We start from the raw sequence: 15,384 nt of genomic DNA, 5'->3' as shown, positions 1-15,384 counted from the left end.
AAGTTTTGAAACCATTTTCCTGCTGTTTTTATATCGAACAATTAAAAAATGCCCACATTTTTTATGAGGGGGGTGGTTTGGGTTTTGGTAAGAATTGTTGTTTAGGATAGACTTACTGGGTGTTTGCGATTTGGATTGCTTGGATCCGTTTGCATGTTTTAGCCTTGGTTTTCCAAACTAAGAAGACAGAGAATGTGCAAGAATGCACTTCCTCCAGTTGAGTGATTCATTATGTTTGTGTGCTGGTTGCAAAAACTTTCTAACTTTAACCTTTAAAATTCAATTACCGTGAAATGAATCACTTGGAATAATCTTTTGTGTTTTTGCCATTGTGGACGAATTCTTCGTATTTGAGTCCGTTAATTTTGCGGAAACTTAAGGTTTTTCTTTTTGATTCCCTATGGTTTGCTATTCAACCATCAGATGACGAGGAAAATTTTTTGACAATCAGTTTCAATTCACTTACAAAAACGAAAACATTTTTAATATCTTAGATTGGGATTAGTTATTTTAAATGGAATGGCGAAGTTAGAAGCCCTATCCTTAGGCGTAGGCAACATAGGAGGCCGCGATAAACTTTCTTAACAGAGCACGAATTTTGATAATAAAATTGAAAATATTTCAAGCGTTGTTCGTTTGTAATATGATTCATGTTTATATTATAGACCAAACTGAAGATTTTTGAAAGTGCAGCAAAACACGAAACGTAAGTGAGCTGTTTAAACCCGTGTTGGAAAGACATAATAGTTAAAAAATCACCCTTTATGTTCCGCCCGATGTTCATTCTAGAGCATATGCAAGCGCATTTATAAAAAACAATTTTCTTAAAATTTCACCCCTACCCGACACCTCACATTCTTGCTCACTGACCTTTGCCCAAAAAAACGCATCTCATGTTCATGCTCCAGGAGGTATACATCTGTATAACAAATATAGAAATTAGTTGAAATTTTCAAATAATTTCAATAATTTTTTTAATTTTTTTAATTGGATCAATTTCAATAATATTCTTAATTGGATGAAATAAAAAATTAATTGAAAATTTCAATAATTTTTTTAGTTGAATGAATGCAGTCCTTTATTTGAAGAATTTTTCAATTACTTTTTCAAAAACGATGATTGATGTTATCATTTTCGTGATTGAAGCAGTTTCAATTAAAAAATTAATTGGATCAATTAATCTCGCGATTGATTGAAATATGTATTTCCAACCCTACAAATATATATATATTCTTGATCCTCGATATATTCTAAGACGAATTAAGGATGTCTGTGTGTCCGTCTGTTGGTCCGTTGGAATTACATTACAGCCTCATAAAATTTATATATTGAGCTTAAACCTGACACAGAATTGTATTCTTTCTATACGCAATTAAAGTTTTTGAACGGACGAAATCAGATTATATAGACCGATCTGCCGATTTCGGGTCTTAAGGCCATAAAATAACTTTCATTACCCGATTTCACTGAAACTGGAAACAATGAGTTGTTTTAAGTCTCATTTTATTCGACCGAAATATGGTCCACATCGGGCCATATTTAGATATACACCGCCGTATAGACCGATCTGCCGACATAAGGTCTTAAAGCCATAACTGCTGCATATATTAACTGAATTCGCTGACATTGGGAACATTGAGCTGTATTGAGTATCCTGGGTAAGCCTATAAAATTCTCATTTATTCCCCAATTTAGCTGAAATTTTGTGAGTTGGACTAAATCTCGCATATTCCGATGGATATGGCTGTCATAGACCGACCTGCTCATATGGGGCCTTAAGGCCGTAAAAGAAATTCGACCAGAATATGTTCCAGATCGGACCATATTTAGATAAAGGTGTCAATTTAGGGTCTTTATACGTTAAAAAGAGGATTTGTTGCCCAATTTCACTGAAACTGTGACTATAAAAGTTCTCGGACCATGAATCAAATATGATCCAGACCAACCCATATACAGATATAACTATGGATTAGCTATTGGAGTTATAAACAAGTAAAAAGGCGTTAAGTTCGGCCGGGCCAAACTTTGGATACCCACCACTTCGGGTATATATGTGAACCACCTTTCGTCATAGTCCGGTGAAAAATACATACTTAATGCCTAAAAAGCAGCTTTATCAAAATATAGTCCGATTTGGTCCAAATTCGGCACGGATATTGAGTGGTCTAATAAGTTCAAGTTATTGTTAAATTTTTTAGAGGAAAATATAGTAGTTATATCCAAATATAGACCGATCTGAACCATATATGATACGGATGTCGAAAAGCCTAACAAAAGTCACTATGTTAAATTTAAGCGAAAACGGATATAAATGCGACTTTATGCGGTCAAGACTTTAAATCGAGAGATCGGTCTATATGGCAGCTATATCCAAATCTGAACTGATCTGAGTCAAATTGAAGTTGGATGTCGAAGAGCTTAACAAAACACACTGTCAAAAATTTTGGGAGAATCGGACAATAAATGCGTCTTGTACGGGCCCAAGACCTAAAATCGGGTAATCGGTCCAAATGGCAGCTTTTTCCAAAACTGGGGTGATCGGGGCCAAATTGAAGAAGAATGTCGTGGGGCCTAACACAACTCACTATCCCAAATTTCAGCAAAATGGGATAATAAATGTGGCTTTTATGGGCCTAAGACCTTAAATCGGCGGATCGGTTTATATGGGGGCTATATCAAGATATAGTACGATATACCCCATCTTTGAACCTAACCTGCCTATGGATAAAAAAAGATAATAAATAATCTAGTCATTGTATTTGCAACACCTCGAAAAATTGATTTGCAACTCTATAAAGTATATATGTATATATATGTGGACAATATATCTGAGGCCTCTAGGCTAAGGAAAATGCTATCCTCAAGATCTAAAACTGTGGGATATTTTCAGATGTCAGAGAATGTATGGACAATGTCTAGTGAGGAAACACCACAACCACTCGTTGTACACATTCCTCAAGAAGCTCTCTAACAGACAACGTGGAGCCACAAGATGTTGTCACTGGTCGGAAATTATTGGGGAAATTGTGTCTGAGTTAAAAATCCTTTGGGCCATAAGAAGTTTCGATTCCTTTAAGTCGCCAGGCCCTGATGATACATCACCGTTTGCATTATATGCTGTGTCCGACAGACTAGCTCCTTGGCTTAGGGAGATATACTCTGCTTGTATCAGCATGCCGTATATACCTATGGAATATGGAGGGAGACAAAATTCATTTTCATTCCACAAGCAGGACAACCTTTCCGCACGAAGGCAAAAGATTTTCGTGGTATTAGTCTGTCATCCTTTATGTTCAAGACTCTAGAGAGGTTGATAGAAGTAAATCTTAAGGCAATAATCCCTGGGGATCACCTGTCTCGGCAACAGCATGCATATAATAAGGGCAGGTCCACTGAAACAGCTCTTCACGACCTAGTCGGCTAAATAGAGGGTTCTCTCGCTTACAATGAATATAGAATGGTAGCATTTCTTAACATTGAAGGTTCTTTCAATAATATAAAATCTACGTCAATCATGAAGGAGATGGAGTTGCTAGACATTAACTCTACCGTAAGAAAGTTTATTAATAACTTACTTACTAAAATATGCATTGCGGCAGGCTTGGGATCTGTGGATATAATAAGATAGGTCAGCAGAGGAAAACCTCAAGGAGGTGTTCTGTCTCCTCTATTTTGGAATATAGCCATTAACAATATATTATTGTCTCTGGAAGAAGAAGGTGTAAAAGTGGTCGCGTATGCTATTGACGTGGCAATTGGTGTTGGGGAAGAGTTTCCCAGCACTCTAATCCGTGCTGTGTTTATACTGTAGTTGTCTGACCTATAATGCTATATGCTTGTTGTTGTTGTAGGTGAGAAAACTCGTTCCGGTCCAATGGACCGATCGCCACGGGAACCGGCTGGCCATTGGCTATTTAAAGGCGCCAATAACTCGCCTTGTCATATCGGGCATTATAAGCACTCAATATTTGTGCAAGAGCCGGTGCCGCCCGACCTTTTACTAAGACTCTCCGTTCGATACCGCTGATTGTCCGCGACTGCCGTTGCAGCTACTCCGTATGGAGCATTCCACCATGCGCCTGGTAGCTCGCAGCTAAGCTTCACGTGACAGCAATGGACACCACACAGATCAGACCTCCGGCCTGTGTGGTGCTCACAGGTATCCCGTGCCCGGATGCTATATGGTTTTGTAGTCTGGTGGACGGCGCCTAAAAGGTTAAAGTCCACCTAAAAGGATGGCTTGTCTATGCATTACAGCCGCACGCTTTTTGATAAAAGCGGTTCATGCAATGCACTAGAACTACAATATCCCTGATAATAGAAGTAACAGAGACTTCTATACGGATGGTTCCAAACTAGACAACTACATTGGCTTTAGAGTGTGCTCTGAAGAACTTGGACTGGTCATAACGAGAACGTTAACCGACCACTGCAGTGGGTATTAAGCGTAAATACTTGCAATTAAAGAAGTCGTGGAATGGCTGAGACATGATGTCATAACGACGACTGACACAAATATCTGGCAGTCTGTTATATCCCTGGAGAACGTATTTCTGAATATAAAAACCGTCATCGAAGTCGAGGAAGAAGAGACTATAGTGAGTCCCGCACTGGCAGTCAGAAGGAGTTCCACTTTCAGTTTTCATTTCTTTGAGAACTTGTCCGATTTAGCGGATGTGAACATTCGCAAGTTGTTGGTCTTTTTCAAGCGATCTGGATGTTAGAAAGTTAGTAACTAGAAGGCATCTTGCTACTCTTATTCCTGTGGTATTACAACTGCCCGGCCGAGTTATCCCGCTTTACTTGTTCGTTGTTATTTTTGGAATGCAAATGTGGTCATTACGCATTTTAAATTATTGCTCACCTAACACGAGGTGACGCATAGTTTACAAATTTTTATATCCACCACCATAGGATAGGAGGTATATTCATTTAGTCATTCCGTTAGTAACACATCGAAATATCCATTTCCGACATAACAAAGTATATATATTTCCAATCGTTATAAAATTCTAAGGCGATTTAACGATGTCCGGTGTCTGTTTGTCTGTCCGTCCGTGTATCCGTCAGTTGTAATCACGCTACCGTCTATAAAAATTTAAATATTGAGTTAAAATTTTGCTCAGACTCATATTTTTTCCATACGCAGGTTAAGTTCTTGAATGGACCACATCGGAATATATTTGGATATAGCTGCCATATAGACCGATCTGATGATTTACGGTCTTAAGCCTATAAAAGACGCATATATTACCAAATTTCTCCGAAATTTAGAACAGTAAGTTTTATTAGGCCCGTCGATATCCGAACCAAAAATAGTCCAGATTGGAACATATTTGGTAATAGCTGTCATATAGACCGATCCGCCGATTAAGGGTCTTAGGGCTATAACAGGCGCATTTATACCCAGACTTCGCTGAAATTTGGAACAGTGAGTTGTATCAAGACTCCCAATATCTGTCCTGAATATGGTCCTTATCGGGCTATATTTTGATATAGCTGCTATAGAGATCGATTTTCATTTTTAGGTTCTAAAGGCCATAAAAGGCGCATTTATTTTCCAATTTTGGTAAAATTTGAAAGGGTGATTTTTCACTAGGCACCTCGACATCTGACCCGAATATGGTGTACCGATATGCCGGTTATGCCTATAAAGGCACAAATAACTCGCCTATAACAAGCTCATTTAGTACCCGATTTTGCCGAAATTCAGAACAGTGGGTTTTAAAAGGCCCGTCGATATCCGTACCAAAAAATGGTTTAGATCGGAACATATTTGTTTATAGCTGTCATATAGACCTATCTGCCTATAAGCATTTATTACCCGATGTTGCTGAAACTCAGAACAGTGAGTTTTATTAGGCCCGTCGATATCCGAACCAAAAATGGTTCATGTCGGAACATATTTGGATATAGCTGTCATATAGACCGATCTGCCGATTATGGGTTATATGCCTATAACAACCGCATTTATTACCGGATTTCGCTGAAACTCAGAACAGTAAGTTTTATTAGGCCCGTCGATATTCGAACCAAAAATAGTCCAGATTGGAAAATATTAGGATATAGCTGTCATATAGATCGATCATTTAAATTAGGGCTTAATCACATGAACGGCACACTTAATACCTGATTTCGCTGAAATTTCGAACTGTTACTTGTATAGAGCTTCTCGGCGCCTAAAGCAAATATGATTAAGATGATATATGATGATTGGCCAAATCGGTCCATGTTTTAATATAGCTGTCACATAAACCGATCATGGGTATTAACTTCGTGAGCCTCTAGAGGGCGCAATTCCTGTCCGATTTGAATGAAATTTTGCATGATGCGTTTTGTTATGATTTCCAACAACTGTGCTAAGTGCGGTTCAAATCGTTTCATACCCTATTATAGATGCCATATAAAACGATCTTGGATCTTGACTTCTTGGGCCGCTAGAGGGCGCAATTCTCATCCGATTTGGCTGAAATCTTGCATAAGGTGTTTTGTTATGACTTCCAACAACTGTGTCAAATATGGCGCAAATCGCTACATAACCTGATATAGCTGTCATATGAACCGATTTGGGATCTTGACTTCTTGAGCTTCTAGAAAGCGCAATTCTCATCCGATTTGGCAGAAATATTGTACAACGTCTTCTCCCATGACCTTGAACATACGAGTCCAATATGGTCTGAATCGATCTATAGCTTGATACAGCTACCATATAAACCGATCTCCCGATTTTGCTTCTTGAGACCCTACAAGGCGCAATTCTTATCCGAATGGACTGACATATTACACAATGACTTCTACAATGTTCAGCATTCAATTCATTTATGGTCTAAAACTTGATATAGCTTCAATAGCATAATAGTTCTTATTCTTTATTCTTTGTTTGCCTAAAAAGAGATACCGTGCATAGAACTCGACAAATGCTATCCATGGTGGAGGGTATATACGATTCGGCCCGGCCGAACTTAGCACGCTCTTAATTGTTACTTGTTAAATTTGTTTTTATGAATCATACTAGCATAAAAAAATCTTTGCTATTTTTTAGTAATAAATAAACGAATATAGCATACGACATCACTACTCACCTCTTTGAGGCTTATAGCCATATAATTCCAAAACAGGTAAACCATCCTCCATGAAACGCCGCACTTGCTGCCAATTCTCATCGTTGATATTTATCGAAGGATCTGCCGGCAAGACGTTGACATCCGGTATAAATTTACTTTCGATTAATTTGATATTTTTTAGATTTTGATCGATTTGTAGAACAGAGGCAAATGCCAACGAGATCACTAGGGTAAAGCTTAAAATCTGCAGCCACATTTTGCCAAGAATCTCTTTGCTATGGTTTAACACTTAATGTGATTTTAAGGTTTCTTAGAACCTTTAGTTGTTCGATGTGAGGTTAGATTATTTATATATTATAATTTCCAGTTGTCACAATTGTCCAGTTTGCTGTGGAAGCCCCAATTGGGGAGATTTTTTGTAACAACAGAAAATGATTTCTTTAAAATGCAATTGATGGCACGACTTTTTATTTATTATTTTAATTGGGGTTTTTTGTTTTTCTAGTTCAGAAAGTTTAGGAATTATTTATATAACATGGCGCAAAATGGCTAAGGTTTATAATTTTCTTATTGTTGAGTGATGGCGAATTGTTAGCATATTTCATATGAACAAACGATTGCTTGATGCGAGAGTTGATTGACTACTACTGTTGTCTTATTGTTTTGGTATTTACATTCATTGATTGTATTTTGTATTCTGTTATTAAATATTTGTTAAAGTTAAAATGCAATTATAGTTGATGCTGGTTTAGTTGGCTCTGTGAATATTTTGCTATAAATCTGTAATTAAAAAATATTTTTCTGATTAAATAACAGTTGCAGGGGGGTTTTTCCAAAATCTCAGCTAGCAGTTGTTTGTGAAATTTATTCCTTATATGGAATATTCACATTTTTTATTATTTGTTTGTTTTTTTTCTCTGAACTGCATTGCAAATAGACTTTCTTCAATTAAAAGTAAGATTTGTTGTGGTAAAGCGCTTTGTTAATTCGTTTGTTTTTTCATTATATAGCACACATTTGTTCGAATTGGTTGTATCACGATTTTTATATCCTTTTTTGTTGTGAGTTGTTTGGTTTTTTTATTATTCAAAAAAATGCATTTATTGCATAACGTTTGTATTGCATCACATCTCGCTGTCACCATCTACACCGTGCCGTTGTCACATGAAAGGCGCACATGCGTATTGAGTTTAACAATGATTTGAAGCGAAGCTATAAACTTGCATTTCTCCAACCAGTCATATGTTATCTACACATATTTGTGGTTAAGGAAAGTCTTAGCCTTAGTATTCGATATATTTAAGAGAGAGGTTTGTAAAAGCATAGAAAATATTAGGATAGTTTATGCTTGTAAGGACGAAATCTTTTTGATTTAATTTAATAAATTGTTTCTATGCTTACACTTTAAGGTCTAAAACAATACTGGCCATCTTTCTAGCTTAGACCTTGGCTTATAAACCCCGATCAGTATGACTAATGCTTATGAGCACTTAAACAAAAATTCCAACACCTGGGGAGAAAGTGAGAGGATGTGCAACTGTCGATAGTGAAGTGTATATAGCATAAACCATTGTTACTGAAAATGGATCTTTATTGTCAAACATTTCCTGATTGAAAGTAGTCATATTCCGTCACAGAAAGCTAGCACTTCAAAACCACCTGAAGTGCTAGCTTTCTGTGTTTCTTTACATTAAGTTATGTATTAAACCAATGTGATATCAATATAGGAGGTGTGATAAAATATGTTCAAAAGTGATTCTACACTCAAAAAAATAAATTCAGCCAAATCAGAATAACAATCTGCGCCCCCAAGTGGTTCAAGAAGTGCAATCGGGAGATCGGCTTTTACGAGAGCTATTTCAGATTTTAGACCCATTAAGGCCGTACATGGCACGTACGTTAAAAGGAAAAAAGAAAAAAAGTCATTGTGCAAAATTTCAGACACATCAGAGCTCTCTAGGGGCTTATAAAGTGCAATCGGGAGATTGGTTTATATGGAAGCTATATCAGGTCTTAGCCCTATTCGGAACATACTTTGCATATCTATTGGAAGTTATAACAAGTAAAAACGCATTAAGTTTGGACTTGCCGAACTTTTGATACCCACCACCATGGATATATTTATTATAACACTACTATATTCATATTAATATCCAAATATAGTGAGATCATAATCATAGTTGGTTCAGGTGCCGAGAAGCTCTATACCAGTAACAGTTCGAAATTTTAGCGAAATCGGGTAATAAGTGCGCCGAACATGTGATTATGCCCTAATTCGGATGATCGATCTATATGACAGAGATATCTAAATATGGTGCGATCTGGACCATATTAGGATTGGGTGTCGGGAGCCTTAAAGCAGCTCACTGTTTGCAAAATCGGAGAATAAATGCGCCTTTTATGGTCTTTAGGCCCTAAAGCTGAAGATTAGTCTCTATATCTAAATATAGCCCGATCGGACCATATTCAGGGCAGATGTTGGGAGTCTTGATTCAACTCACTCACAGTTCACTGTTTGCAAAATCGGAGAATAAATGCGCCTTTTATGGTCTTTAGGCCCTAAAGCTGAAAATTAGTCTCTATATCTAAATATAGCCCGATTTGGACCATATTCAGGGCAGATGTTGGGAGTCTTGATTCAACTCACTCACATTCAACTCACAGTTCACTGTTTGCAAAATCGGAGAATAAATGCGCCTTTTATGGTCTTTAGGCCCTAAAGCTGAAAATTAGTCTCTATATCTAAATATAGCCCGATCAGGGCAGATGTTGGGAGTCTTGATTCAACTCTCTGCTCCAAATTTCAGCGATGGCGGATAATAAATGCGCCTGTTATAGGCGTTAGACCCAAAACGGTCTATATGACAGCTTTATTCAAATATGTTCCGATCTGACCCATTTTTGGTTCGGATGTCGACGGGCCTATAAAACTCACTGTTTTGAATTTCAGTGAAATCCGGTTATAAAGATCCTAAATCGGCATATCGGTCTATATGGCAGCTATATGTAAATATGGTCCGATATACACTATATTCGGGTCGGATCCCTAGTGCAAAACACGGTTTAACATTTCAATAAAATCGAAGCTGAAGATCGGTTTTTAGAACAGATGTTGGGATTCTTAATACAACTCACTGTTTCAAATTTCAGCGAAGTCGGGTAATAAATGCGGCACCCAAATCGGCAGATCGGTCTATATTGCAGCTGTTTCCAAACATGTTCCGATCTGGACCATTGTTGGTTCCGATACGCCCCGCTGGGCCTTCACCATTGTCAGGCTGGAACCAAAGTTCCAGGGGCCAGACTAAAGTCTCCGTTCAATTGAACCTTTAACAGTTCCGGACTGATCACCTTGGAAAAAGGAATCGCCGTAAGCCGACCTTATGGGGATATCCGGATAATGATAAAACGAGGCTTATACTGAATATTCATAGCATTACGATCTCACTTTTGCAAAATAGGTGCGGGAAGTAATATCATGTGTAGGGCACTGTAATTTGAATTTGTCTTGTACACAAACATTTAATTCTAATTATTTGTTTGTCTTGCACACAAACATTTAATTCTAATTAATTCCTTCCATTATAGGATTGAGCCGCTAGAGGGCGCAATTATCATCCTATGTGGCTCAAATTTCGCATGGTCGGTTCATAAGCTGATACAGCTCCCATATAAACTGATTTCGGATCCTGAATTCGTGAGCCGCTATGGGGCGCAATTAATATCCGATTTGGCTGGAGTGTTTTGTTCTTACTTCCAATAAATGCGCCAAGTATGGTCCCTATCGGTCCAAGACCTGATACACCTCTCATATAATCCGATATGGGATCTTGACTTCTTGAGCCTCTAGAGGGCGCAATTATTATCCGATTTAGCTGAAATTTTTGCATGAAGCGTATTGGCTTGACCATCAAAAACTGGGCCAAGTATGGCATGGAATTGGTCTATAAACTGATAAAGCTCCCATATAAACCTATCTCCTAATTATACTTCTTGAGCCTCTAGAGGGAGGAATTCTTTCCGATTTGGGTGAAATTTTGCACAACGACTTATTTTATTATCTTTAACATAATTGTTAGATATAACCAAATAAACACATCTTTCAATTTAATTTCTTGAGCCTCCATAGAGCGCAACCCTTATCCAATTTGGCTAAATGAATTCAATTTTGGTCTCCAACAGCCAAACCAAGTATGGCCGCAATTGGTTCATAACTTGGTATAACTGAAAAATCATAGTAATTCTTATCCATTATCCTTTGTTTTTCTATAAAGAGTTATTGGCCAAAGAACTTGGCAAATGTGATCAATGGTGGAGGGTATATAAGAATCGGCCCGGCCGAACTTAGCACGCTTTTACTTGTTTTTTTTTTTCTTCAAAAATGTTAGCGTGTTGCATTGAATTTATCACTTTCCTCTATTATGTCACGTTTTCATAATATCTACTTCCACAGTTAGTTGTTTAAAAAATAATATGAGATTTTGCTTTCTAGCAAGAAAGAATTGGACAAGTTTTCGTTCACAATTTTGTCTTGTAAGCAAAAAATTTTGCCATAAACAAAGTCAAAATGGAAATATGCCAAAACCAATGTTTATGGGTAAACATTATTTTTGGTGGAAAATAAATTTGGTTTTCTCAAAAGTTTACAAGACTTAATATAACCAAGTGACGGAAGACCGATAGTATTGGTGTTTGGTATAGGTGCATGGTTAATGGTGATATAGTACCTTCCTTTAAATGAGTACTAAACACATTAGGCATTGTGACAATATCTGTATTAGGAAATTTTACAATGCCACATCAAAATAGAGAATTTGAATTTTTCGGACTCGACAACAATTTGCCTTTTTTTTCATACACTAGACACCTTAGGTTTACGTTTTAATATATTCTAGTGTCTTTCTATTGAACTTTTTCACATTAAATTCTTGAAGTCATGTTATTACCAGCAGCAGGTGGATTCATGCGATTTGATTCTTCCTTCCTATCCTTAAGAGTGTATGGTGAACAGTACATGCGCGAGTATAAACGTGCAAAATTGAAAACATGAATGATTATGTGCAGATTTCTTTGCGTACTTTAAACCCTTCTCAATAAGATGAAGTTTAAGTACTGAGTGAGTCCGACGCAAACACAATGCCTAAATGGCACCTATTTTATGGGTACACCATACAGTGCAGAGTAATTCAATGTAATCGAGCTGGTTGGCTTGATGGTTTTTAAAATAGGCCTAAATCGTTTTACATGTTACCAACTTCTCGATTATTAATATTACCTGTTAAATTGTTATTCATCTAAAGGTGATGAGTTTTTCCTGCCTGCGTTCTTACAAAACATAAAGCAAAACACGCATATTATCTAAAGATCACGAATCTGTCAGACATGTGCAAACTTTCTTTTGTGTATAAAGAACGACTATTTATAGGGCTAAATCATAATTCAATGACAAATAAAAACGCAGTTCAAAAATCCATTCATCTATTAACTCTGCAGTCTCACCAACTACGACGTTGCAAAAAGATAGCAAAACATATTCAGGAAGAGAGACGGACTTCGTTTGAAAACTTTCACCCGAATATTGTCAAACGCAATGAACAAAAAGAAAATTGCTGATGTATGAGTACATATAAAAGAGAGACGGCAGAATAATCTTGTTTGTATATATGTGCTTGGCTTATAACAGAATAATTGAGACCTAGAGTTGGTTGTCATACTTTTTTTTCCAACGACGCAATGGGAGGGCGGCAACCCGAGGCTCTTATTTCATTGTATTGACCCCTGCACTTAAATCTGATCGCATACAAGGCTGTTTTGGGGGTCTTCTTTATTGCGCTCATGCACACAGACCTATCACCCAGATGAAAGAGAGAGAGAGAGAGCACAACATAGAAGAGAGAGCTCACAACACCAATGCGATGAATGCTGTCACTCGTGTTTCGAATTCATCGACGCCGTTAGACAAATTAATTTCAATTAAATACAATGAGATGTCAAGCGTTTATGGTGGATAAACAAAATATAAAACACAGTGGTTAGAACATAGTTTGTATGTAGTTCTTCATCATCACATATTTTAAGTTAACTCTTACAATTCTGAAATGATATAAGTAGCCGAGCTCTGCCTACTTTCGGGTTCAGCAGGTGGATGATAGCTGAATGACCCATAAGTCAGCTTTGATAAGTAAGCAGCCTCCGACAACAAGCGGCGAAGACCGAGGACATGCTACAAAAAAGCATTTATACCTGACGACGTTTTTGCGACATGGCTAACGGATGCCACCAGTTGCTTCAGTATCTACCCACAGTAGTGCTCTACAGATACATAGATGCAGTCTGGGGGGTGATGACCCCGTGGATTCCCCTATCAAGGAACCTTGCCTTGGCGCGTACATTGAAATATGATTTTGATAACTGATTTGGATTGATGCAACGGGCTGATAGCTGTGGTATTCTGTTACTTAAGTAGGAGGGAGTGACATCCTTCACGAAATGGCTTTAAGGCTAATGACACCGCTGCCTCCGTCCCGCATAACCCCTAGCAGGATTTGGAGAAAGCTCTGTAACCATTATGTTGGTAATGTAGTATATGTTGATATGATATCCAGATTAATGCCCGACCTGGCTCTGAACGCAAGTACTCATAAGGTCTTGCGTCAACCCTGGCGAGGAGCTCTTTACTTGCAAAGATACCTTACTTGCAAAGATACCTTACTTGCAAAGATTTTCGGACAACCGCTGAAAGTTGGGACCCAATCAAACTGGAAATACCAACCAACATAGCATCCGAGAGATGGAATTGATCTTTGGAAGGAGATCGAAAGTACTCCGATCACTGGTGAATTCTCCATGAATCTCCGGGCCCAGTGTTGAAAAAGAAAAGGTAGTAAGAAGTATGGCGTTAGACTGTACCCCATCAGAGAATAACATAGAAGCATGCGAGAACAGCATAAGTTCTCCTAGACAAGAGTTTATTGTGAAGATGCAGGAAAATCCTTCGCCACATGCGACTGGCCATAGGAAGGCAGACAAATATCAGCAGGGATGTTCAAAATGGTGTGTCAGAGTTGGAAGAACTCTTGGACATCATAGATAGCTACTGCAAAACCGCGGAGAAGAAGAAGCAGCTAAGCAGGCCAAGAACAGTAGGGACTCCCTCGACATCGAACAACATGTTGCAACTTTCAGAAGAAGAAAGTCCTTCTCCAGATGCGACTGGCCATAGGAAGGCAGACAAATATCAGCAGGGATGTTCAAAATGGTGTGTCAGAGATGGAAAAACTTTTGGACATCATCATAGATAGCCACTGCAGAAACTGTAAAACCTCGGAGAAGAAGAAGCAGCTAAGTAGGCCAAGAATAGTGGGGACTCCCTCGACACCGAACAACATGTTGACGTATTCGACGGTGCAAAGGGAGAGTAGCGAACCAAGTCCAGTCATGGATAACACCGGCATGAAGCAAAAGGACAAAGCTGTAGAAATGAGACCACCAACGGCTGAAATGAAGAAGCCCGACAAAGAGGTCGAAAATCGCGAGCTCGGAAACCGCGGAAACTTTTCCAAAATAATCCTTTTGAAAAGCGACGAGTGCAAGTTTAATCTTTTTGGTTGTGATAGGAAAGTCATTGTATACATATGTTTTCCCGAAATTAACCTTTTAACATGGTTTATTTTATTTATGTAGGGCTTTTACCGTGCAGTTCTTCCTCTTTAACCATTACTTTAAGCGAATTTGGAATTGTTTGTGGCGCAACACCATAGAAGAGGCCACCGTAGTGCAGAGGTTAGCATGTCCGCCTTTGACGCTAAGAGCCTGGTCTTGAATACTGGCAAGAAAAATTTTTCAGCGGTGGTTATCCTTTCCTATGCTGGCTTTATTTGCGAGGTAGTATGCCATACATAGAAGCCATGTAAAATCTTCTCACCAACAAGGCACTCCTTTCGGACTTGGTTGTAGAAAGATAAGACCCTTATCATTGATAAGGCGAACCCTTTTCATTGAGCTTCAACGTAAATCGAACCCACTTATCGATATATTCATGGTTAAATTTTCATTTTGCATTGTGACGTAACATGCTTTCCTAAATATTCCTTAATATTATTACAGAGAATTGTGGCATGTGATTTCGAATTTTCTGCATTTGGAGCTCATTTGCAACAGAAAGTGCTTTTAATAGACCAGATCTCTGTTTGTTGTCGACAGTTTTTATTTGTTTCCACTTTCTTATAATGGATTGTATAGGCCACCGAAGCGCAGAGGTTAGCATGCCCGAATGTGACGCTGAACGCCTGGGTTCGAATCCTGATGAGACCATCAGAAA

At 38.1% G+C, this 15,384-nt stretch overlaps 1 protein-coding gene across 4 annotated transcripts in view; it reads right to left on the bottom strand.

The window, feature by feature from the left end:
• Positions 1 to 15,384, bottom strand: part of LOC106084900 (uncharacterized) — a 45,920-nt gene that overhangs the window by 16,328 nt on the left and 14,208 nt on the right. For all 4 annotated transcript variants that reach the window (XM_013248864.2, XM_013248863.2, XM_013248862.2 and 1 more), the window contains exon 2: positions 7,083 to 7,844. In XM_013248864.2, the coding sequence (XP_013104318.1) occupies positions 7,083 to 7,320 (238 nt within the window). In that variant the 5' untranslated portion in view covers positions 7,321 to 7,844. The remainder of the gene's footprint in view (positions 1 to 7,082; positions 7,845 to 15,384) is intronic.

The sequence above is a fragment of the Stomoxys calcitrans genome, chromosome 3, assembly GCF_963082655.1.
Source record: "Stomoxys calcitrans chromosome 3, idStoCalc2.1, whole genome shotgun sequence".
Taxonomy (NCBI): Eukaryota; Metazoa; Arthropoda; class Insecta; order Diptera; family Muscidae; genus Stomoxys; species Stomoxys calcitrans.
Note: the sequence above shows the minus strand (reverse complement) of the source record. Positions and strands in the feature narration are given on the sequence as shown.